The sequence below is a fragment of the Seriola lalandi genome, unplaced genomic scaffold (genome assembly GCF_002814215.2).
Source record: "Seriola lalandi dorsalis isolate HSWRI2012SDOR001 ecotype SW California unplaced genomic scaffold, Sedor1 jcf7180002054244, whole genome shotgun sequence".
NCBI classification, from domain to species: Eukaryota; Metazoa; Chordata; class Actinopteri; order Carangiformes; family Carangidae; genus Seriola; species Seriola lalandi.
The window spans coordinates 70,630-95,704 of record NW_019524797.1 but is presented as its reverse complement, the minus strand read 5'-3'; the positions used below and the strand labels follow the sequence as shown (position 1 = coordinate 95,704).

Sequence of the window (25,075 nt, the reverse complement as noted above, 5' to 3'; positions counted from 1 at the left end):
CAATAAGGGAGAAATTACCTAATTACAAAAATAGCCAGCCACCATGGCAACCTACTATGTCAAGGCTTGTAAGGGGCTTGACTAGCTTTAGCTGCAGGCAACAGCCACACTGGAAACTAAAGAGTGAAAATTGCAGGAAAGAAAAAGAACTGGAGGGGACAGCCTTGTGAGAGCTATTTTCATTTCCAGCTGGTCACTCAGTTTTCTGAATCATTACCAAATATCCCAGTAGCCTACGTTTGGTTTCTGCCACATATTAAGCTAACATTTTGAGACCATGTATTTATTTTTTATATTAAAACACACAATCCAGGAAATTTAAGAAAACACCAGTGACGTGTTTGTCACTATAGTCACATCATGATGGTACAGTGGCATAGAGCAATGCAGACTAAATACAGCCACTTCTTTCTTGGCAAGCATTTCCTTCTTACAAGCCACTGATGCATACGAAGCTCCGACTCTGTATAATTCAAAGAAAAAATGTGGGGATACATTCCTGTACTAGATACAATGCACTCAGTTATCCAACATTACACCAGTAACTGCGGAGATCACCAAAGTTTATTGTTATAAAAAACGTCTACAACTATAACTTTGATTTTGGTTAGCTTTTCCTGTGTTATTACTAATGTCCCACAAAGGATTGTGAGAGCTCCAGTAATTTTCATCTAACTCAAGGTGCCCTGAGATTATAACGCTACAGTCCCTTTCCAGCAATTCCACTGGCCTTAGCGAATATTTCCTCGTTTGTGTATGTTTTATGCATCAATGTAAATATATATCATCGTGGGTTTTATGTGACGTTTTCACACAACTAGTACCATAGTGAGCCCGAATCTGGATCTCTGAGAGAAGGTACAGGGGCACACTGGTGTCCGCACAAGCACAAAGGAAAGCAGCTAAAGCTCTACGTTACAGTGTTACTGCCACTACTGTTAGCTTACCGAACGACCAACGACAACATCTAACAAGCGTTAGCAACCAAGCTATCGTTGACTACAAAGCATTAACAATTTGTCCACTTCAATTTCATGGACGATAATCACGGATGGCAAAATGTAGCAATATCCCAAATTAGTTTACTAATAACAGACGTACTACTGTGCTAGCTATGTTAGCATAGCTCATTGCGTTTTCTGACTGGGTATGTTCGTTTTGTACATTGTCTACGAAGGTTAACGGAAAAAAAAACATTACTATGTGGTTTGCTTAAGAAAATCTTACATCTTAGATACATCTTTTGACCCTGAGATGAGACTTTTAGTACATAAACTACCATGTTTCTCTTTTAAAACTAACGTTGGCAGTGTATTTTGCGATGACCCACATTACTGGCTGGTTAGCTAATATGAAAGCAATAGCTTATTACTAAGTAACTAGCTAGCTTAGTTAGCTCCTGGCCTTTCTTAACGCTGGCGCAGTAAGTTCGAGATATCCATAATGCTACGGTTCTTTTTATTTGATTCAGCTACCCTAATTTCGTTTGGCCTCAGCTCATTCCCTTGGTCTCAGTTTAGCGATAACGTCTCCTTGTGATAACGTTTAACTCAAGACAGCCGCCGAAGAAGCGGCGTAGCCCGTCGTAAAAAACGTGCGCGCCTAGGAGAGGCTGTCCAGAACGCATCTTGTTTCAAGGCGACTGCCGATGTGTCGGTCGCCTTTTGACAATATCCTCGAATTACACTTACCGTTAATGTGTTACTTAGTCGCAATCCAAACCCCAACCACACGGGCTGATTTTGAACGAAGACTCGCGTCAAAGAAACAGAAATGAGGAATTTTATCCAACTTATTCTTCTTAGTTGTTTTCTCCACTTCCTGATTGAGAAGGTGCCATTTTGAATAGCGAAAAAATGTTTCCGCCGCTGTCGTCACGCGCAGTGCCGCTTGTTGATCGCGAGCAGAAAACAGCCAGGCCATAAATAGTTCATCAGAGTCATGTTTGGAACACCTGAGCCACTGTTTAGGTTCGGACGACTAAATACATATCATGGCAGATGAGACAAGACTTTAACCCATTACTGCTCAGTTATTGGCCATTTTGCCAACGCACTAAAGAGGAATAATAGCTATGTAATACAAATTCAAAGTAAGCTAAATCAGGTGTGATGTTCATAATGTTACTTATTTATTAATTTGCATTTTGCAAACAATCTGCCAGACTAAAATGTTACTTCCACTATGAACATGAGACTTCAGTATGAAGAACTTGAGTGTGGTTTAGTTCAATTTACACTACATAGTATGGTTTACACTATATCGTACCGCCTTGTGTAACTTTGTGTAACATAAAACTGTTGAAGGTTTTTTAAGTTAAATTGGATCATACCTACGAATTGAATCAGGTCTATAAATAGATAAATAAATGAATGTTTCTGTCAGAAAATGTGGTGGCCATGATAATTATGAATCTCCAAAACAACCTCAGATTCACAGGCAACTTTTCCTTAGTTTTCTACACTAAAACCCAACTACTCATGGAAAAAGACATATCAGAACAAGAGCCACGAAAGATAAATTAAAAGCCTCAGATTAATTAGTATACAGTATCATCAGGTTTTGCAGTTTTATTTCATTTCAAAAATTTAGATCAAAATACTTAGCATACTTAATGCTACTGCAGCTGTTAAGACTACTACTACTCCTACTTATAATAATAAGCAAGCCAGTGACTAAACAATGTTGAAAAGTGCTCACTGGGTAAAATCAGAGATGACTTAGCAGAAAGAGCATCACACAGTAACATAAAATAGCATATGGAAAAAAATAATACAAATGCATAGTAAAATCTGATGCTGAGCATAAATGGCATTAACGTTTAAACCAGTTATTAAACAAAAAGAATAAGGAACAATTATAACCATTTGCATTGCATTTGACTTGCATTGCATGATTCTTTCTGCAACCTAATATGTTTTGTTACTGTTTCATACATTTAATTTTACTAAAATCACTTGGACTACTTCCCCGCAGACAGTTATTGTATAAAAGTGTATTTAATTTTGGATGTTAAATGGAGTACATGTGCATCTTCATCCTGCAGGTCGCTCATCCATCTGTCCATTGTCTGTTATTGAACGACCAAGCTGGAAGAACTCCAGTTGTTTCCAGCAAAGCTACTGTTTTCCTGGTATAACAGTCCCCCCTTTTCCCAACAAAGGAGGGTGGTAGCAAGCAAAGGGCGGAGTGTGTGTACGTGTGTGTGTGTGTGTTTGTGTTCAAAATTAAGGTAGTATTCAGGAGAGATGCCGGCAGGTTTTTGCTTTGTCTTCCCTGCCTGATATTGTTGTATTTGTTGCTTTATTGTTGCTGTATTGTCTTGTGTCAACGAGGTAGTGGTTGATTATACAGGATGTAAAAGCACGATAAATGCATCATGGCGCATTTCAACTACACCATTATAAAGCATCTTAGCTCATCACTGAGGACACTCATTCATTCATTTGGGACTGACATTGCCCCTGATACTCAGTTCACAGCTTCACTGTAACAGAAGTGGTGAACTCAATAACAGCAGACACTTGTGGTGTACCAATTCCTAAAACAATGTTTGGAAACAATTCTTGATATTTTAAATTTTTTTAATAGAAACATATGTTATATCTCAAAATTACATGCAACTTTTTTTTCATGTTGGGAAGGTATTTGCCCTTTAGGTTTGAATTTGGCGCCCCCTACTGTAATTGTTCTGCAAACAAATGGTTTCAACCTTAGCTGGAATTGAAGCAGTAGCCATTTGAACAGAATCATTGAAGAGTAAAAGTGGGGAGCAGTAATTCCAGGGGCTGAGCAAAAGCATGTAAACGAGAGACATTAAACTATGAGGATTTGCCTCCACTGACCAATTTTGATCATGACTGGAGAAAGTGCTGCAGAAATATTTGCCACTTCCTGTTAGTGTCTTCAGTGTGAGCCACGTCACAGCCAAAATCGTCTGCACTAACTGCGTACCTAGACAGAAATGCAAGGATGTTACAGTTGGTGTTTCACATTTTATTATTATTTTTTGCCTGTGTCAGTACAAGCTTTCTCATTTCAGAGGACACGTCAAAGATATTTCCTTTATATGAATCATCACTGTAGAAGAGGCAAAAAAATGCTTGTCAGAAGACTCAAACTTGATGTCAGTTTCAGTAGCAGGAAATCAACCCAGCTACATCTGTTTGACTTTTTCGACCTACTGAAATGCAAAAATGTCTTTTGATGTGAGAACATTTTCAAATACTTCAGGTCAGGACGTGTCCCCCATTGTGTCATGGAAGAATTAAAAGGAGAGAGAAATGAAGGGAGCCTACAAAAACAACCAAGTGCCAGTGCATCTTCAGAGCTTAATCCCCCTTAAGATATTATAGATTCGTCACATCCATTCAATGTACAACAATATGCAGAATTTTTTTATTATTCTTAGGCCATTTTGCTTCACACAGATAAAGGCAAACCAGCTGAAAATGTTTGGAGAGCCATGGTGTGTTGGATAAGGGTTGTATGATGTGTCTAATCTTAATGGACTTGTTCACACTGGACAGGATGTTGCTGTTCTCAAAGTTAGAAACTGTAGTATTTGTGAGCATTATATACAGTGGATTAAACATAAAACACAGCACGGATTGAACAGGAATCAGTATAACTTGAAAATTTGTGTTGCTGTATAAAGTGGAATGTCAGCCTATTCTCTAATGCGACTTATGTAAATCTCTGACAAAACCAAATTGCATAACTTTTCCCCCAAAAGCTTCTTTGTCTCCACTTCATTATTTCCCCAGTAAAGGCCATGTCTGCCTCAGGGCAGCTGTAATTTGATTAATCCACTGAAAGGGTAGCCAGACGGTAAGAGCCTGCTCTGCTTCTCTTCCATTTTATTAAAAACCATAGATTTGATTTGAATTTTATTTCATGATATTCATGCAATTTTTCTTAAAAGATTCATTTTATTTTCATCAGTTTTCATGAATATATTGATGTCTTTGCATAATTTTGATATCAATATTTTTAGTGTTCCTATTGCTGGAACAGGTTATTATTGACTTAAAACTTATAACTGTGTTGTATTTTCAGCATTGCTGCAGGGAGGGGGGTGGAACAGCTTTTGAAGAGATGGAGACTTTAGTGTTTTTATTTTCATTTTCTGCCCTGGGCATTCTTTATGCCATGAACAACATCCCCGAGTTTCAAGAGTAAGTCATTATTGATTTCTTATTGCTCAGTTTCCACATATAGTCCAATCTTTTAAATGTTTGTTTTGGGGGAAAAGCTGTAAATGATTACTTTTGCTATACACCAATATTATACAACCACAATGCATATAATTATTATCTGTAATAAAATGTATTAAAATAAAATGAAACTGTTTCAATTATCATAGAATTAAAAGATTATAAATGTAATAGTGCAGGTGATTTGGGCTGACACAGTATAGGCCTACTCTACCACCACCAGAGGACACTATAAGCTTAAAACTCATTTTTTCTGTCTGTATTTGACTGTCACTATCTCATAAATCCTTGACCATGTTGAGCACTGCTAATTCAATGAGTTCAATTTTCAAGGTGTATTTGCCAATTGTGAAAAGTCTTTAAATGATAAACCTGTCATCTCTTGGAGGGTAAAAAGGAATGAATAGGGAACAAAAAGAACTCAAGATGAACAGAATTTTTTGAGATAATCTGAGATGATGTTGAAGATATTTACTTTTCTAAGCTGTAACTGATCGTTTCAAATATTTTTGTTTTGTCTTTTCATTGGGTTAGTGCTTTTATAGTATTGTCTACAGTTGATGTTTGCATAACACAACACTATAGGCTGAACAAACAGAGCCAGCGGTAAAATACATGTTCCATTCTGTCTTTTTTTTTTTTTTGACCATAAGATATTTCTCATTTCTCAGATATTACTCCTCCTGTGTGAATATCTCTGCTGGATCTTTTTTTTTCTTTTTTGAATGTGTGGACACTGACAATCAATACAGACTGCACAGAAGAGTTTGATAAATAGCTCTTGACATACAATATGCCTTGTGCTCTTCCACTCTCCAAACAAACAGTATTGTGTGCATAAATCTTCCTGTAGTGTTGAATTGAAGAGGCAGCGAGGGAGCTTCCCTTTGCTCTCGCAGCATTTGTTTTCCTTCTGCAAGCACACGGTGCGAGTTTTCCGAGGATGTAATGTTGTTTACTGGGAGATACCTTGAGCACATTAATCTTTTCCAGTGCAAGGCAGTGGTACCTTTGACCAGTAAACATGGATGGCAGTGCTGAACTAACATGGCCTTAGCTTGCTGTTTCCCACACCTCTGCCTATGATTAATTAAACCTTTGTGAAGCTGTGGTTTTAAGCTCTGGTAGGCGTATACCACCACAGCAGTATGAGGGGTGAAATATTGCAGATCTGTTTTTAGAAGTAAACAATATTATTAATACCGTTCTGTAACTTTTTCTTTGAAAAAACTTGATATTCTGTTCAGACTAGCAAGCTAATTCTAGGATTTTTAAATTATCATTCATTACAAAACAACCCGATCGATGCATATAATACAATAAAAAAGACTCAATCTTATTTTGAAAAATTTTGCACTACAGAATCAGCATTGTCTTTCCAAATCTCATGAGCAAGTGACGCTTCAAACCAATGATAGTCATTGCTTCAAACTAAATAATATACTTCTAAAAGCTCTGGGATTACATATGAACCGGCTACTTTTTTTTTTTTTAAGAAGTAGCCTAAGATGACAGTTAATCAGAAGGGTAAATTCAATGTGACACTACCATCTCACCAGGAATCTCCAGGCACACAAACTACCACACCAGCAGTGCCTTTGTTCTCACTGGACACCGTGCATCTTTTACACAGATTTCCCCTCACACTTCTGCATTATTTCTCCCGGTGCTAACTGTGTTACTGCGTGATCATCATTCTCTCTGACTTCCCATTCATCATCATTTACTAATTTAATACTGAAGAGAAGACTGGCACAACTTCTACGAGAGAAACTAATTAGTGAAGAGAATGAAGCAGAAAATCAGAGGGAGATTGCCATCTAGAATTGCAGCAGTGACATTGTGTTGGACAATGTGTTGTTATTTTTCTTCAAAAACAGTGACATTTTTCTTCTTTCACAGGCCTTACGTGATCCTGGAGATCGGCGTTGCTGTGTTGCTGGTTGTATTTCTGTTCTACTTCCTCATCACTCGTGGCAACCCACCTAAAGACGTCTTATTCTTTGGTAATTAACACAACTATGTGCATTTCCCAACTAACTTGCGGTGTATTTCCAAATGATGGAATTTGTGGCTACACAGAAGTTAATAAGTACTATGCATTGTGCTGAAGCTGAATCCAACTCCCACAAAAGGATTTCCAGAGCTTTCACTCACCACTCACTGGTTTGGAGTGAAAACCTGAATTGTATTCGAAGTGATTTCACCCAATATGTCGAAAGCTGCTTAGACTGATCAGGCTCATGAAGCTTAGCCAGACTTTTCTGAGGCATGACTGACCCTCTGCCGGCTGAGGACCTTCACAGTGCATGTGCTTACTTAACCTTTTAGCTATTATTTTCAGTACTTGCTTGACCTTGAGACAAAAGGCACAATTATTTGAAAATGCTAATACAAGACTAGACTCTGCAGTCACTTCTCCTGTATAATACTATTCAGACTCCATTACTGGCTCACTGTGAAGACCATGAGAAGGTTCATTTTCAGTTTGTTCAGTTCGTAATTGAACGTTTCTATGGGATTTGTCTCATATTTTACCATTTTTTTGTGTGTAGCTATCAGACAAACTATATTCTCCATTTCTAGCCAAGGGTTTCCCCACAAACACAGCCCTGCAGCTGATGCCAGGGGCAATGCTAGTGGGAAAGAAACAAGGTGATATATTGCTACTCGGTGCCCAAGGCAATGCTAGCATTGTATGGGAGAGCCATAACAATGAGTGCAAAGCTGTGGCCAGCTCTTCTCAATGATAGAGAGCCATAATCCCCCCTGCTATCTCACCTGTTAGATGTCAGAGATACCCTTGATTGTCCTGAGGATTACAGAGACACCAGTACACAGGAGAGACAGAATGTGGGTGTGTATGTGTGTGTGTGTGTGTGTGTGTGGGTTTGTGTATTGTGTTGGAAGGACAGATCGGAAGGGTGGGGTGCGATACAGCGGTTTAAGCTGCGGTATCTGCAGAGCAACGCCCATGTCACAACACACACAGTCTCTCTTTATAATGACATTCTGTAATGTTCAGGCAGTAAATCTTTGTAATGGCTTTCGCAACTGTTTCCTTTGAAGTGAATCAGACATGAATCACCGAAGCAGACATGTGCTTTGTCCAACTTCCTTACATTTATGTGTAGACGCTCGTTTATCTAATGTGCTGTTTCTTTTCATCCAAATCGTGTTTAACAGTAACACTTCCCTAAGTGAAATATACAATTGTAACCATGTGGGGGTCCGTTGCCCCATGTTTTTTACCTTGAAGTGCACCATGAATATGCACTGTACCCCGTGCAGTCAATACTAGGGCTAATCAATCTGGGTTACATTAACATTAACAGCCTAATGGGCATGTTATCCTCTAAAAGATACTTTAGAGGTTTACTGATCAGAAGCACCTTGTGTGTGCCAAAGCTGGTTGATACACTCCATATTTTTTATTGTGCTGTTTCCTGAGCTGTACTGCAGACCGGCGAGCTCTTGTTATGGTCCAAGCCACCTGACATCTCTACCAAATGGTCTCCTGAAAATCTCCAATATGCCGTGTTTGATGATGAGTTGATGTTCGTTATGTGTCCATTAATTGTTCAGATGCCTTCTACTGAAAAGACCAATGACCTCTGTGATGCTCAAATCTGCCCTTTTCAAATTAGATCAAATTCACAAATGGTATGGTAGGTATCTGTTATTTTCTTGCCAGACTTTGAGTAGTAAGTGAAAGGAAAATGCATATTTAGTAGAAGTTTATAGTTCTAGTTAAGAGTATCAGTAAGATCCACATGCCACACAGGTTTGTGTAGCTCCACACTTAAAATTCTGTCTTGTGGACGTGGCCTTTCAGCTCTGCTGGACTCATCAGCGGAGGATAGAAGAAGTCTGTTCCCCATGGACTCAATATGAACATGCCTCTATCCCACCCCACTGCTTGAGACTTAATTTTCTCCCCATCTTGTCAAGACAAACAACTTATATGGTCATTCAGGTTGGAGGAGTTGTTGGAGATGCTGTCACATAAATTAATAATAGGGCAGTTGAAGGAAAATGTTTTGAAAAAAAAAAAAAAACTGTAAAAAGAGATTGAAAGATTGTGAGTTGGACGGACGTTCATGAGACACAAGGTTCTCTGGTATTACAGCCTTGGCATTTTTTTTACTTATATGTGTATATATTTTTCAAACAAGGTAGACAAAGCAGATTGAGTAATTACATAAAATTTTCAAAATCACAGTGGGCTCTGAATAACGTTCAAAGCTGATAAAGCTGCTTAACACGTCAAGGTTTCTGTGAAATCTGAAGCTGATGTTGTACAACACTGACTTTCTATACTAAATATTTTTGTGTCTCCAGTGTCAGGTATGTTCTTTTTTTTTTTTATTTCCCTGAATGTTTTCTTTCCTTTGCAGTTTTTGCTGAATTTTCTTTCACTTGTGTCATTGACCTGACGAGTGCCCTGGAATATGACGGCATTATTTCTGGCTTTATGGAATTCTACCAGAAAACAGTAGGTTTCTTAATGTCACAGCTAAATGACACTATAATGGCACTAAATGACAATAAGAGAAAATCTACTTGACTTGAAAACCTCTTTGAAAGATTATTTAAGCAACAGCAGAGAAGGTTTCAGGCCATATCATCTAGCTAAACACCCTGAACAAACAGTAAATCAAAACACAGGCAGCCATGTTAACCAAATGTCATATCATTAGCACTCTATACTGTATAATATGTATTCATGAAATGTGTTTCAGGGAGAGCCCTATCTGGGAACAGCATATGCCATCATGATGTGCTACTGGGATGGAATAGCACACTTTATCATGTACCTGGTGATGATCAGCAGGATAACAGACAGGTGGGTGCAGGTCGAGTCCGCTGTCAAGCTCATTTATCTTACTCCACGCTACAAACTGCCTGCCTCAAATGACCGAGAACGGGCAATACCCTATCTACCTGAGCAAACAACTTTGTAGAAGGCTGTGGAAGCTGTATATATGTGTATATAAGCCTGAATGTAGTAAGAATACATTTCAGTAGATTAAAAGTTTCGACAGTGCATGATAAGCTTCAGAGCCATTATTTTCCAATATTTTAGCTTTTGTATTTTTAGCTTTTTTTTAAAAAAATAAATAGTAAATAATATTAAGCAACTTGCACCCTGTGAATCACAATGGCCTGAATAAAACTGTATTTTTTAAAACAGAGAGGGTTCTCTTGAGTAAGTTAGTCATAAAGTGCAGTCAGTGAGTTCAGGAGTTCAGGAGTTCAGGAGTTCAGAGCAAGCACTGCCTTGGGTCAGGGGCTATCACAGTAATGAAATATTCTTTTGAACAATATCAGCCTTTTACCACTGGGAGAAACTTTGTTCAGCTTTCTATTACACAAAATGCATATGACAGATGTATAAGAAGTTCTGGGATACCACTTAGGTTACTTGAACTCACCAACAACTTCTGGGGTCATCCTATTACCTACAGTCTCTACAATAACATAATCACCCTTGATTTATGGTTTCTGTCGCAGGAAAGCCTACCGTACCCTCGGCTTGATCTGGGCTGGCTCTTTGTCTGCTAACATGAGTGTGTTCATTGCCGGGATTGTGGCAGGTGAGCCTCATCTTCTATTCCCCGTCTACCGGTCCCGTGATGACAAGCTTTAATCAAGTCAACATCTGAACTGCTGTGTAGCATCAGTGTCACAGTTCAGCCTGCCAACAAAACGCACACAGCCCCGTGCCTCGCCTGCCATCACAACCCACAGAACAAAGCAGAGAACAGACTTAAAGCATCTGTTGTTGGCTCTTCAAACTGCATACAAAAGTGTCACAAGATCAAACTTGTCTGCAGGCAACGTGTTCTCTCTGTTGTGTTATCATAGACGTACTGTACTGTATGTCATGCACTATAACAGTTTTAATTGGAAGTTTAATTATTTAATCACTGAATTACATTGAAATGTTTACAGTGCATCTTTGTGTGGTTAAGTACCATCTAATAAACATCTCTTTCTTTTTCTTTCTGGCAGGTAAATATGGGTCAGAGATCCGTCCAGCTTTCTGGCTCAACTTTCTCTTCCTTTTGATGCCTGTATGTGGAGCTGTCACACTATTTACAAGACCCAAGGACAGACCACTAATTGGTGGATACAATGTAAGTCCGGATGGTTAGACCTTGATATGAAAGTGGAGAGGCTTAAAAAGCAAATGTTTGTGGAAGGTATTTAATCTGTGCAGTACTGCATACAGTGGTGATGGTCAGTGTGATAGTAGGAATTTGAGGTATGCTCACTTGAATCTCAAAGAAGATCATCTGAGTTTGTCAACAAGTGGAGCTACAATATCTTGCCAAATTTTTGTATGATACTTTTGGTGCTTCTTTTTCCTATGACATAATCCAGTGATTGTCTTGAGTCATTCTTAACCGTATAATATACAGTAGATGGTTCTTAAGTACAAGATGATCTTGAATGAGTGATTTTTTTTATACTTTTATGCAAAAGATCCTTTTTAGCATCTTTCAGCTCCTTCTTTTGGTTGTCTGGCCTACCAAAATGCAGGTGGACAAAGCTAGCAACTAGTTGGTGAGCATGGTGGAGCATTTAGCAGCTAAAGAGCCAGATACCTCTCTCAGGAATTGGGGGAAAGCAAAGCATAGCTAAAACAAGATTTAATATTGGACTTACTTTTGTCAGGGGAACACAAATATGACTTCAAATAAATGCTAATGTTGCTCCGTCTAAGCTCACCCTATCAACTTAAATGGTGAATATGTCAGTGTTGTGTTTATAGCTTATTTTTGGTTCTCCTATGTGGCTAAAATCAATTAATGCAGGTTTAATTACTATGAAAACATGGAGAGAGAAGACACATTCATGCATCCATTCATTCCATTCTACAGAAACACAGCTCTCATTAAAGTGTGAGTATGCTATGAAACCATGACCTTGACTAACCAGCACTATACTGTACGTTGTGTTGACATTCCCCCTTAGGCTCAACATGCTCAGAGCATGAAACTCGTGTGGCGTCCCTTGGACCTGATCCTGGTGCTGCTGCTGTTAGCTGCCATGGCCTTCACTATCCTCAGAGGCTTGGTGAGTGTACATCACGTTCATGTAATGGACAGAGTTCAGGGAAGGGCTGTAATGTTAGTTTTAAAAGTCATGTAGCCTGCAATGTTCTTCGTACAGAGTGGTTTGTCCAGGGAGTGTTGAGGGTTCATACAGGATGTATTAGTTTTGCTTTTACAAGCAATACATTCAACTAATTGACCCACATGGGAATGTTATGTGTTTATTTTCTAAAAACCATCTGACTTTAAAGCCTAAGGCAACTATCTATAAACAGTGTACTTTAACATACTTACTATGCTATTATTTCATATTCTAACAGGCAGTGGCAGTTCTAGCTTGTATGGTGTGCAATATATATATATATATATATATATATATATATATATATATATATATATAAGTTATGATAATTTGTTTAATAAAATATAACTCATTTATAATAAATCCGATAGGTGTAAAATCACTGCAGTGTGTCTGAAAATTCTTTCTGTAAATTTCTTTAATAACATTCCTGTGATATTATTTCTGAAAACAAACCATTTAACCTGCAGATATTTCTGAAAATATCTGTTAAAAGTTCTGAAATATTCTGATAATATTCCTGTTAATCTGCTAAAATATTACTAAAATTATATAAGATCATAAATACCAAAATAAAGTAACAAAAATAGAGTCTCTATCTTTCTTATAGACACACAAATAACATAGACAATCAAATAAATAAACTGCACAACTGTCATTTGACTACTGACCTTTTTGCTTTCATCATCAATTAGTAAATTGATATACAATAATGAATACCAAAATAATGTAACACCTCTCTCTATATATATCTATGAATATAGATATACAGTATAGATACCAATATAAACAAGACATACACACTGGTGGAGTGAGAGAGGACAAACTAGAAATGGCGCCTGCTCCAACACGGTGACATGACGTCATTGACGTGATGCGCAAACGAGCGATAGAAAACCGATCGCGAAAGTTTTTTTTTTTCTGGCCATGTCACCCGTATCTACACCCGCCATTGAGTGAAGACAGGTGAGGATAGCCTAATAATAATGATAGCATAATAATAATTAAAAGAAATTTTTCCGCCCTCCATCAGAAACTGATATGTCAGTTGTCAACTAAAAGCAAAAGCAGCCAAAATGCCCCTTTAGCTAGCTAGATGCCGGGGCTCACCTGGACATACCTGTTCTGTTCATCTTTGTTGGAAAGCGCGGAAATTCGGAAATGCGCAAGGAACGATCGCAGCGGACGGACGAGTTTCGTGAACGCAGCGTTTTAAGTTGTTGTTTGAGTAGTTTTGTTTTGTTATTTTAGTTTTTGTTGTTTTGTTTTTTCACACACACGCACAAACACGCATACAACCACACTTGTGTAATGTACCTCAGGTCGTCCGATCTGAGATTCGAGCCCACACCTCCAGGTTGAAGGTCAGCGTCCTTCCTCACCATACCAGCTTCAGCGATGATCGACACTCAGACTCTGAACTTGACCCACCTGCAGCAGGTGTGGATCAGCTGACAGAGGAAGACACCTGGAGCCTCGTGTACTAAAGCCTTGCGTAGAATTCACACTGAATCGTGGGACGACCTCAACTCGGTCGACCTGCGGAACATTACGTACGAAGCTGGAAAGATGCGTACGCACCAAAAAATGTACATGTATGAAACTGTGCGCGCGCAGGATTCCACTCACATTTTCGCACAGAATAATTTTTCTTGACCTTTATTCACGTTCTCTTGATTGAAATCAGGTTAGTAAGAAATAAATTACCCACACAGACAAGCAATATGTGTAGGCCTAGCCCCACATTTATACATACCAATATAAACAACAAACACACGCGGTGGTGTGCAGATTAGTTTATTATTTTTAAGGATTTCACAGTATTAGGAATGAATCGTGGTTTATTTAGTAGTTTTTCCTGGTGTGACTAATTTTACTAATTGCATTTGTTCTGTGCAGAGATAGAAGTGCCCTATTTGATAGATTCCCCCGCTCTCTCTGCATTTACCACCACCTCTGAGAGTGTGAGAGAAGACCTTCTCATCAGAAGCTGCACAAACTAGAAAGGGGGCCAACTCTGAGCCACATGGTGACATGACATCATTGACGTGATGTGCAAATGTAATACTTAAGATGCCGCCCTTGCTAACAGGTCACTGAATAGAATAGTTTGACATTTTGAGAAACAACACAAGAGGAGGATGAGAACATTGATACCTCTGTTATGTCAGTATGGTAAGTGAAGCTACCTCCAGCAGCCGCTTAGCTTAGCACAAAACCAGCTGGCTGGCTGTAGCTTCATATTTACTGGGCAAATATAAGAGCGATATAGATCTGCTCATCTGACTCGCTGCAAGCAAGCAAAGCTATTTCCAAAAATATTCAAAAAAATCCTTAAACCACAATCATTGTCTCATTCTAATGACCAATTACACCACTGAAAACTTACATGTCTATCTGGAGATTCGTTTGTTATTCAGACTGTCCAGGAAATGTCCAGGTCTATGATATATGATCTACGTCGATTGAACTGCATTATACTGTGAGGTGTTTCTGTTATTTTGTCCACCCCCTGTAGGTGGCTCTGGACTCTCCACTTGAGGCCTGCTCTGTCTACCTGAGGCACTATGAACCCTACCTGAAGGATCCTGTGGGCTACCCCAGAGTCATGGTGGGTGTTTTGTTTTTTTCTCTCTCTGTCTCCACACTCAGCCTCTCTGTCTCCAGCAGCAACACCTGAAAATTCCTCTCCAGTCTGTTTTAAATAACCAGCCACATAATGGACCACTGCTTTCATGGATATCACTCTCAGTCTTTGGGAGGCTTGCCCTTATCTCCTCCACTCTTGGAACTCGCAGCTGATTACAGAGCCATTTTTCATCATTACAACAACAATGAGTGCAGGTTGAGAGGCCAGCGCATCTTTGTCTTTCTCTTTCATTTGCTTAAGATGGATAACAGATTATTACTGTGACTGGTGGTGAGTCTGCTTTCCTTTCTATTTTCTCCTTCTGACCCTGCACAGCTGTGGGTTTTGTTGTGTTCTGTTTGGTGTACACAGCTTTGTCAATAGGTTATCCAAAGACCTTGTCGGGGCGGCAGTCTAGGCACAATTGCAAGTCATTGATCAGACAGACGAACCGCATGCTGAGAACTTGATAAGCTAATCCCTCGCCCAAAGCCCCCCATCAACATCTCACTGGGTGGGAGGAGGGTGTGTGTGCAGCATGTGAAAGTATGTCTTGGTTGCCTCTTTAAATCTGTGTTTGTGTGTGTGTATGGGTGTGTGTGTGTGTGTGGGTTTAACATTGGCTCATGGATGCTTGAGTGCATGTGTGTGTGTGAAAAAATGAGTTTGGTTTGTTTCACAAGGCTACACTGTTTTTGCATTTACTGACCTCTTTATTCAGTGATGATGATGGACGATATGTGGCAGATGTGGCAGCGCTAAAACGACATTTTAACAAAAGACCGAAGGGCATATATGATTGGCTTTCAGGGCCTGAGCTGAACTCATTAGAATTCATCTAGACCTCAGAGCCAGAATGAAAAGAAACCGTTCAGTGGTATAATTTGAGGGTTTTATAAAGTGGGAAACTGGCTTTCATGCGCCAGATATTTTAAGTTGAAGGTCAAGACAGTCTCTGTAATGACCCTTGTGTGGAAGTAGTAATTTGTGCTGAGGGCGCAAATTTGTGTTTGAGAGAGTGCAAAGCTGGGAAGTAGAAAAATACTCAAGCACTGCACTTTGGAACAATTTTGAGATAGTGAATGAGTATTTCCATTTTGAGAGCTCATTTTACTTCTTTACAGTTCAGAGGTGTTGTGTTGTACTTTTTTCTATACTACATTTACCTAACAGGTGCAGACACTAGTCACACTGCAGAATAAAATTCAACATGAGATTAAAGTGACAAAATGATGCACTGTTAGTTGGACGTAGTTGGACTCAGGAACACCGGGACCATATACAGCATCAAAATACTGTAAAAATATTGATAAAATTTTAATGCTCTAGTGCAAACAAAGCTGATCACATTTGCTTTTGATACTTACCTACATTTTTACTGCAACTTTTATTGTGATTTTGCTGCAAATTCCAAATATTTTTTCCACTATGGTAGTGCTATTTTTATGCAGCATGTTAAATAGGATGCATGTGATCGTATTTTGTGCTTTAAGCAGCCCTCTTCTGTATTCAGTGTAAGTAGGTGAAGTGCAGTGTAGGCCAAAGGAGAATGAGGATGTGCTGTATTAATTGTCTGCTGGAATGCTGGTCATGGCCCAACAACATAGAGTGATAGTGATGGAGTGGAAAGCCTTGCGTCACTCTATTCATCAGTTTTCACTGTATCCAGAAACCCATCCCTATTCACTGGAATATTAACTATAATGCATCATCTCTATATCATCAATATCAACTCACCTACAGTGTGTTACCATTAAACCACAGAATTTATGTTGTAGAATACAGATACCAGTCAAAATGTGGTAGAAAAAACTGATGAAATGTTGGGTTTAGTTCAGTGAGTGAATAATTGGGTTACATTTGTTCTTACAGATGCTGCACTTGTTCTTCTACGGACTGCCCCTTTTGGGTGCCTTTGTTTACGGTCTCCTCAAGCCCGGGTGCACATGGATGTCAGACTGGACGGTGTTCTTTGCTGGAGCCATGATTCAGGTAACACCCTGAAGACAAACAGTCGATAAGTGAAACTGGTTCTAGATACATAATTAAGATACAGGTGTTGTATACTGAAGTGTGCTGCACTGACATTTAGGTGCATTGCTTTAACTCCTTGCGATAATGACTGACCTCAGATCAGCATCTTCAGTAGAAAGAGGTCTGACGTGTCACTGTAATTAAACTCCTTGACGTGAGCTCTCATCCTTTTAATAATTACCTGGACCACATTTATCCTTTGAAGTATATTTTCTGTAATAAACAAGCTGCTGGTGCTCTTTCTCCATATTGATCTGACAGGAAAATTGAAACCATGAGGAGGCAAGTCTTTGATTAAAGTCTTTTTTTGCTGTTTATAAAAGGCTGCAGACACTGGCTGCCCTGTTTTCTAAATTGCCAGCTTTTTAAGTCTGTACATCTTCTGTGAAGTGGTTTATCACCTCCATTAGAGACCCCTTTCTGTACATTACTCACAGTAGATTAATGGCTGTTTGAAAAAAAAGTAATTCTTTCCTCCCAAGTTGGTCCTCTGGAGGGTATGTGTAGACATTAAAGGAGCTACCGTATTTGTAAGTTTTGCTATTGCTACATAGCAATTGCTACATTTACTTACCAGTCTAGAAGAAATATTACGAGTTCATCGTCAAACCTCGTTCCTTTGTTTATTCCACTGTCTCCAGCGATGGAAAGCGATACCAACGTTAACCTTATCTGCCCTGAAGTCGTGGCGCTGCTCAGAGAGCATTTTATGACCCCTTGTCTTGCAACGATGGCCGAAGCTCTTGTCAAGCGACAATCACCACCTTCCACTCCTTGCAAAAAACCACATTTGGTAGCAGAGAAGAAGTTACAAATTGCCCCTTTAAGGCATTAACTGACCTGCCATTGATGTGAACATAGAACAAAACAGATGACAGTACACGTATCAGTTCTGTTACAATATGCAGTATTCACTTATGACAATGCAGTCTTACCTCTTGCTCTGTGTCTCCTTCCAGTGCCAGTGGGCCCATATCGGAGGGTCCCTCCACCCTCGTACCACAGCTCCATTTCGTATCCCAAATGATGTTTTCTGGTGTGTGCTGGTAACTAACTTGCTCTATGCTGCCACTCCCATCTTGGTGGCCCTGCGGGTTCATAGTAACCCCTATTTCTTCCTGAAGATCGCCCCCTTCCCTGGGCAAACAGGTTTGCCAAACAGTGAGGAGAAGGATACCAAGTACAAAGAAAAATAATAATTTTTAATCTTCTCTGACCTTTGGAGTTAATTACTTATCTGATGATTCACAAAGAGCTGTTTTATTTCAAATGCCAAATTTCAAAATACCAAAATACATGATTATTTTGCTCATCATCTTTGTCTTTAGTGGTTATTTAAATGTTTGCTTTCATTGCTTTGACTCCTCATGTCATGCATCAACAGCCGATTGGTCAGTAAAGTAGATTTATATAGCATGCTAGCAGCATGGCTCTATGGATTGTGATGTTGGCCTGTTGGTCGGTCTGTTGGTCCAACACTTTGGTCCTGACTGAAATATCTGACCAATTAGTTGATGGATTACCACGAAATGTTTGGAAACATTCATGATTCATTTCCTCTTGCAACCCCAGTGCTAATGACTCATGATCCCATGGTTTTTCCTCTAGTGCCACCATTATTTTTTACTTATTCTGATCTAGTCCATGAATTGGCACAAAATGTGGTACAGACATTCATTGTTCCCAGATAATGAATGACTTTTGGGATCATCTGACTTTTCCTCTAGTGATAACATCAGGTCCAAGACTTTGGTTTATTGCCAAATACCTGCAAAGCTAATAACATTACTGTCAGCCTCAGCTACACTTTTGTATTCAGTGCTAATTAGCGATTGTTAGCATGTTACTACCCTGAACTGATTTGTTGAACATGGTAAATATTTTACCTAATGAACATCAGCATGTTAGCAGTATCATTGTACAGTATGTTAGCATGCTGATGTTAGCATTCAGATAAAAGCACTGCTGTGCCTAAGAATACTATCACAGAGCTGCTAGTATTGCTGTAAAGTCTTGTTTCATAGTTCATAGAACCTGTTCACTATTCCATATATAATATATTATACTATTCCTTATTGTATATACATACTGTATATCAGGGGTGTCCAAACTTTTTGCAAAGAGGGCCAGATTTGGAAAGGTGAAAATGTGCGGGGGCCGACCATTCAGCCTGACATTCTTTTAACCATTAACATTAAATACAAATGAACTATTTTATGAAATTTTTATTGCAAATGGCATACTTCATTTTTTTTTCATTTTCAAGTTTTTGCCAAAATCAATCTGCCTTTCATATTTGAAGACCACATAAAATGCAGAAAAAGTCTGTCTGGAAAAAAAACTTTTGGGAAGGTGAAACATATCTAGGTTCATTTGAAACATTACATATTATTCACTATTAAATGCTCACTGTAAACTTCTAATTTCAAACAGTGGTCCGTGCATATTCAAAACTTTGGTTTTGATCATCACAAAAAAAAAATCAATTCACTGAGATTTTAGAATTTATTCACCTCAGAGGACTAAAAACATATCCTACCTGCACTAATGTGAAGGGTGATACTGAGATCTCGACTGCAGTAGGCCTAGTCCAGGTCTGGCTCAAAAACAGTGGTTTTGATGCGCAAGACGTCACGCAGGTGAGAGTCACTTAGTCTCGTCCTAACGGGGCTCTTGTTAATGTTCATAACCGAGAATGTCTTCTTGCACAAGTATGTCGAGCCAAACAAGCTCAGCATTTTCTTAGCAAATGTTCGAAGCTCTTGGAACCTGCCTTCATCCAGCTGGCGGTAGAAGTTGACAAGAGGGATCTGTTGGTGCCGACTGCTTCGTAATTCAGCGAATAAATACTCCAATTTCCACTTGTCCTGGAGGTGGCGGCCCTCGCTGTCAATTTTTCTTTTTTTAGCTACAGTCGCCATGTCAGAAATGGGCTGAAAGGATCACACAAGGGTCACGGCGGCGAGAGTGCGGCCACAGGTCTACTGCCATCTTCTGGTGAAATGTAAATTAGCTTATTTTGTATGCGTGTATTTTATACTGTGGTCAACAGAGCTGGCGGGCCGCATATTATTGATTTTATGACAGAGGCTGCGGGCCGGTGAAAACTTGAACACGGGCCGCAATTGGCCGCCGGGCCGGACTTTGGACATGCCTGATGTATATATACATCCAACGTGACATTGGAACCATTTTGATTTATGATTTATATTTAGACCTATACTCAGACCTGTACTGTTCCTGAAGATGTCACATAAAAACGGATGCATATGGTTGAGTTTGCATTTTTATAGACTGCAGTAGCTGGTTATAAGGTATATAGACATGAATAACATCCAACAGTGTTTATTGTATTACAGAAACAGAGGACCTTTCATAACCTGAAAAGTCTTGAGGGTGGGATGGGATAAAATAGTGCAAAGCATCTTCTGTGCATTCAATCCTATAAGAAAGCGCATGGCAGTTTTCTTTGCTGAAGCTTTTGAACACAGACAGTGGACGGCTAAATGTGAGAAACTGGACATGAATTTTTATGTTGCCTGCATGACTGAACTGCTTCAAACAACCAAGTGAATGTCACAACAAGGCCTCTGTTTCTCTGTGTTTCGTGTTTCTATTGAATTCAACAGTAAACATGCCAGCTTGTGTATTGATTAAAAAAAATCAAACTCTAATATATGCCAACAATATAAATAGCACTTTAACAATGTATTTCCAAGCTAATTAAATACTGCAGTTTTTATTGACTCCTGGCTGACTGACTAAGTTGGCTGCATCTCTCTCCAAATTAGTTAATAAACCAGTAATAACATATTGACTTCAACAGCAGTTTAAACTTTCTTACATAAGTGGAGTATTTGGAGATGTCCACATGTCAGCCCACAACCATGTAATATAGACATGGTAAAATAGACATTGTCGGGGTCTCAGTATGGACAATATTCTTGCTATTTCTTACTCAACACCACTGGAGCCAACACAGATCATTACTCAGAGCTGAGTGGCAAGGATGTGCCAACATGTGCTGCAGAGGGTAACGTATACTTCAACAGCAGCTCTTGACACTCACTCACTCAGGTCAACACACACTGCCGCTGCGACCGGCCTGTCTCAGTTTAAAAAAGACATGTTTTCTTTCTCGGTTTAAGTAGGAAAACCACGACTTGCCTCTGCCATTCTGCATTTCTGTCTGATCCCTTGTGCCCAAATTGCGAGCATTTTTATCCCTTCTCCACTTACATCCCTTGATCCTCTTTGTTTCTTTTCTGCTGCTGTGTGCTTGCTCTATGTGGGTGGCCCGGTAAATAGCCTGCTGCCACTCTCTTCATTGTGTTTTAAAAAGACATCAAATAAATGACTTCTGTGTTTGTTTGTCTTATCAAACACACTTAGATAACCATCTGTCATGGTTTTGAGTTTCAGTCTGCTCGTTCATCCTCTCATTCATTCAGTCCACTTGCTTGTGTATACGTGTTCTAATTCTGCTGTCACTTCAGACACCCCCACCTGTCTGCCTTTTCCGACAGCAGTATCACCTGACCCGCTCCTCCTCCTCCTCCCCACTCACCCACTCACCGGTTCCCCGTTCCTCATTAGCTCACATACTGGTCCATTTTCACTTGCTCTCTGCCAGATAGTCTTTGTGCCATGCTCCTTCTCTTTCCACTGCTGCCGATCCTGATCCTGATTTTGACCTTTTTTGAGATACCTTTGTACTTTGTTTGCCTGCTTGGATTTTTTTCTTATCCTTGTTCTTTTCTAAGTAAAGACTCTTTACTTTTACATCTGCCTCCTGAGTCGTGCTCCTGGGTCTCTTTTTTGAGAACCGTGACAGTACCAGGCTTAGTCAAAGAGGTTTTTCTTGCATTTAATTAGAAGAAAGACTGTTGAAACTATTGTCAATACTGTGGGGACTATTCTCAGTATGAAAGGCAAAAGACTGACAAAAAAGCAGATTATCAGCACACCATGTAATGTCATTATGTAATTGACAAATTGTGACTCTATCTGCCAAACCTTTTCAGTAATATGATGCAGTTCAGTCATTTAAATGAACACACCGTGTTTTCTTGACAAAGATAAAAGGGGTTATTTATGTGGTTAGATAAAGCTTTTTAAAACAGCAGTGCAACCCGTCCCTGCTCCATCAATAACAGTAACCCACTCATATGCAATTATCCCTTGTACTTTGCTGAGCAGTAGGCCAACAGACAGAGAGAGGCAGACTCATCTAATTCACTCTCCCTCAGCAGCTTTTTCATGCTGAAGTGTGGCATCACCCCTGCTTGCACATGCTAGCTGTGCATTCTGTGTGTATGACAGAGGCTTTTAAATCAAATGTGGCTGTTTCAAACCGCTCAGTAATCCCATGATGGGAGTCACAGGGGATCTCTGTTGCAGATGTCTGCTTGGCTTTGCAGGGGAGCTGTGGAGCAGTGGCTGTGAAAAGTACAACTAAAGAAATCATACAGTAGTGATGTAAGGATTACCAGTGAGTTTCCCTTTAAAATATAAGCAAATGTATTTTGAGGAAATGTTTTAACGGATGTGTGACACAACCTCATTCATAAATGAATAAGAGGCTATTAGGTAATGTTTTGACTTGTTACGCAGTATATAACAAGGCATTGGTTATTAAAGTATGTCATTTGTATATTTATCAACCCATGGGATCAAATTAGCTCAAAACCACTTCAAAATCAAGTATTCATGTCTGACCAGTGATTCTGATTGGTCGACAGTCGAGTGGCTCATTTGAATGCACATTCCTCTCCTCCTGTTTTGTTCTTTTTTCTTTTTGAATATGAACCATAATATAACAAAATCAACTGAAATGACAAGGGTCCTGCATTATGACTTAATCTTGAGGTCTTGTGTCTAAAAAAAAAATAAAGTTTTTATGTCTTCATCATTTAAGTTTACATTGTGCTCCTAAATAAATGTGTACAATTTGTGTACTTAAGGTGGGTGGGACGTAAGTGTATGCACCGGTCTGCTCTATTTGGCTGCATTTGACTCAAGCTCTCTTCAGCCGGTATGTTTATGTGTTAGACATGCATGCTGAAATACCATATGATCTAGTGGTGGGCAACACTCCTGCATACATCAGTAAGTAGTCATCTTGTTGTACTTATATTTACTTATTCTTAACCATTAACACTGAATTACTGCATTCATTGATTTTTGACCAACATAGCCAGCTCTGTTCACCCGTGCATCTCCAGGAAAGAACTGAAAACGCATCTATAATGGACACTTTTTATGCGTCAATGCACAAACAGTAATGCTTGATCCATATCTTTAGTAGAACTATGTTGATTTTGCTTCCACACACCGGGATTTAAAATTCTCAAATCCAGCTCCCTGAATCAGTGCAGGTAGATGTTTCTGCCCCATTGGTTGGTCTCAGTTAATTTTCTCTGCATTTCATTGGAGAAAATTACCTCCTTCCTCTGTAACAGGTAATCTTAGAAAAATCCTCATTGCTAAAACAATATTTGAGAAAAAGTTGCCTGTTGTTCATTTCTCAACTTGGAATAGATTTGTAGAAGGATAATCTTTCTGTGCTCTGCTCTGAGGGCCTTAAACTGGAGCAACTCCTCTGCAAAGGTCTTGTCTAAATCCTTTTGATACAGGGCAGAGAATGTTTTGCTCACTTGAGAGTGACCATCATTAAAGACCATGGTAAATAACACATCAAATAGACTGTTGATGTCTGAAGCTGTTGGCTCAAGCCTGAAAGCGATCCGTCAAAGTAATGTTTTCGACCTTGAAGTTTTTAGCTTCCACAAAGCATCACTTTATTGTCTGTGGGCTATTTTTTTCTTCTTTTGCTACATCTCATGCTGATAGGTCTGTGACGCTCCAGGGCGAACCCAGCCTAATGTCTCAAACTGTACTAGCTGCTCTTGCAGTGATGCCACACAGGACTGCAGTCACTCTGGCAGATGCACAGCAGTTAACAGGTCCACTTCCCAGACACCTCTAGTCAACTTGAATCTCAGCGGCACAGCGTACAATAATGTATCCATCAGCGCAGTTTCGTTTTTTCATAACACAAAGTGCAGCTGTCTCATGCTGAGTGTCCTGTCTCTTCTCATTGTCTGCTGCTATCATCTCAAGAGCCTCTCTTATTTAACCATCATGGAAGGCTCTTGTTGAGTCCACACCGCATGCCCATATGGTGCTTAAAAAGAGACTTCAGTGTTAGACATGTCAGTGATGCTCTTAAACAACATATTCCATTGGTGAGTGGATATAGAGCAAAGAGCATAGGATGCAGAAACTGCCTCCCCGCAGCAGCTTTCAACATCTTGAAAATTCAATGAATGGACTGCAAAAGCAAAAAAAATATTTGCTTTCATGTGAGCCTGTTGACCATTTCCTGACATATTGGAAACTCTATATCATAACGGCACAGCCAATCGGGTTACTTTCAGTACAAACTCACCATTGCTGGACTCAGTCTTCAAAGGCAAATCTAATAAAGTCAATGAGCCCACTGAATATCCTGGTCATTTGCACCGTAATCAAATCTGGTGTCCTTTCGGGTATTGTTTCTGTGGTGTTGTTGTTAACCACTTGTTTTTGGCCAGGTTAGTTGGTGGGCATTTTTTATTTAATAAATATAAAGGCAATACATTACGTTTCCTGACATGTGCACAGCAACACATAGCTCTGCCACCAGTCAGCTTTTTTAACTGGGCGTGTGCTGATTAGAATCTACTGCAGGTAATGCACTGACTATTGATGACTACGTCACAGGACCTCATGTCAAAAAACCCGAACTATCCCTTTAAATGGGCCCTGATGAAGTCATGATATGATAATAATACTAACACTAAGGTCTCCTACTGCACTGAAGCTTTAGTGATGTCCCTCACTGCTTTGGATGAAAGCGTCTGTCAAATGAGTAATTGTCATTATTAATTCATGTTTAGTCTGGTATTTATTCATCTTATTGTTCAGGAGTGGAGGAAATGTTCAGATCCTTTACTTGATTAAAACTAACAGTGATGCAATATTAAAATAGGCCATTACAAGTAAAAGTTCT

At 39.4% G+C, this 25,075-nt stretch overlaps 2 protein-coding genes across 4 annotated transcripts in view; one reads left to right on the top strand and one right to left on the bottom strand.

Annotated features, from left to right (window-relative positions):
- Positions 1-1,849, bottom strand: part of sbno2b (strawberry notch homolog 2b) — a 60,693-nt gene extending 58,844 nt beyond the window's left edge. For all 3 annotated transcript variants that reach the window (XM_023404429.2, XM_023404430.2, XM_023404431.2), the window contains exon 1: positions 1,692-1,849. The gene's annotated coding sequence lies outside the window, so the exon portion shown is untranslated. The remainder of the gene's footprint in view (positions 1-1,691) is intronic.
- A 2,706-nt stretch (positions 1,850-4,555) lies between these two features.
- On the top strand, positions 4,556-18,337 carry tm6sf2b (transmembrane 6 superfamily member 2b). Its single transcript, XM_023404421.2, has 11 exons — positions 4,556-4,830; positions 5,059-5,177; positions 7,119-7,222; positions 9,614-9,711; positions 9,959-10,062; positions 10,731-10,813; positions 11,232-11,356; positions 12,198-12,299; positions 14,878-14,970; positions 16,861-16,980; positions 17,982-18,337. Exons 2-11 carry the CDS (start codon positions 5,098-5,100, stop codon positions 18,216-18,218), a joined length of 1,146 nt encoding a protein of 381 aa, XP_023260189.1. The 5' UTR covers positions 4,556-4,830; positions 5,059-5,097; the 3' UTR covers positions 18,219-18,337.
- Positions 18,338-25,075: the final 6,738 nt, after the last annotated feature.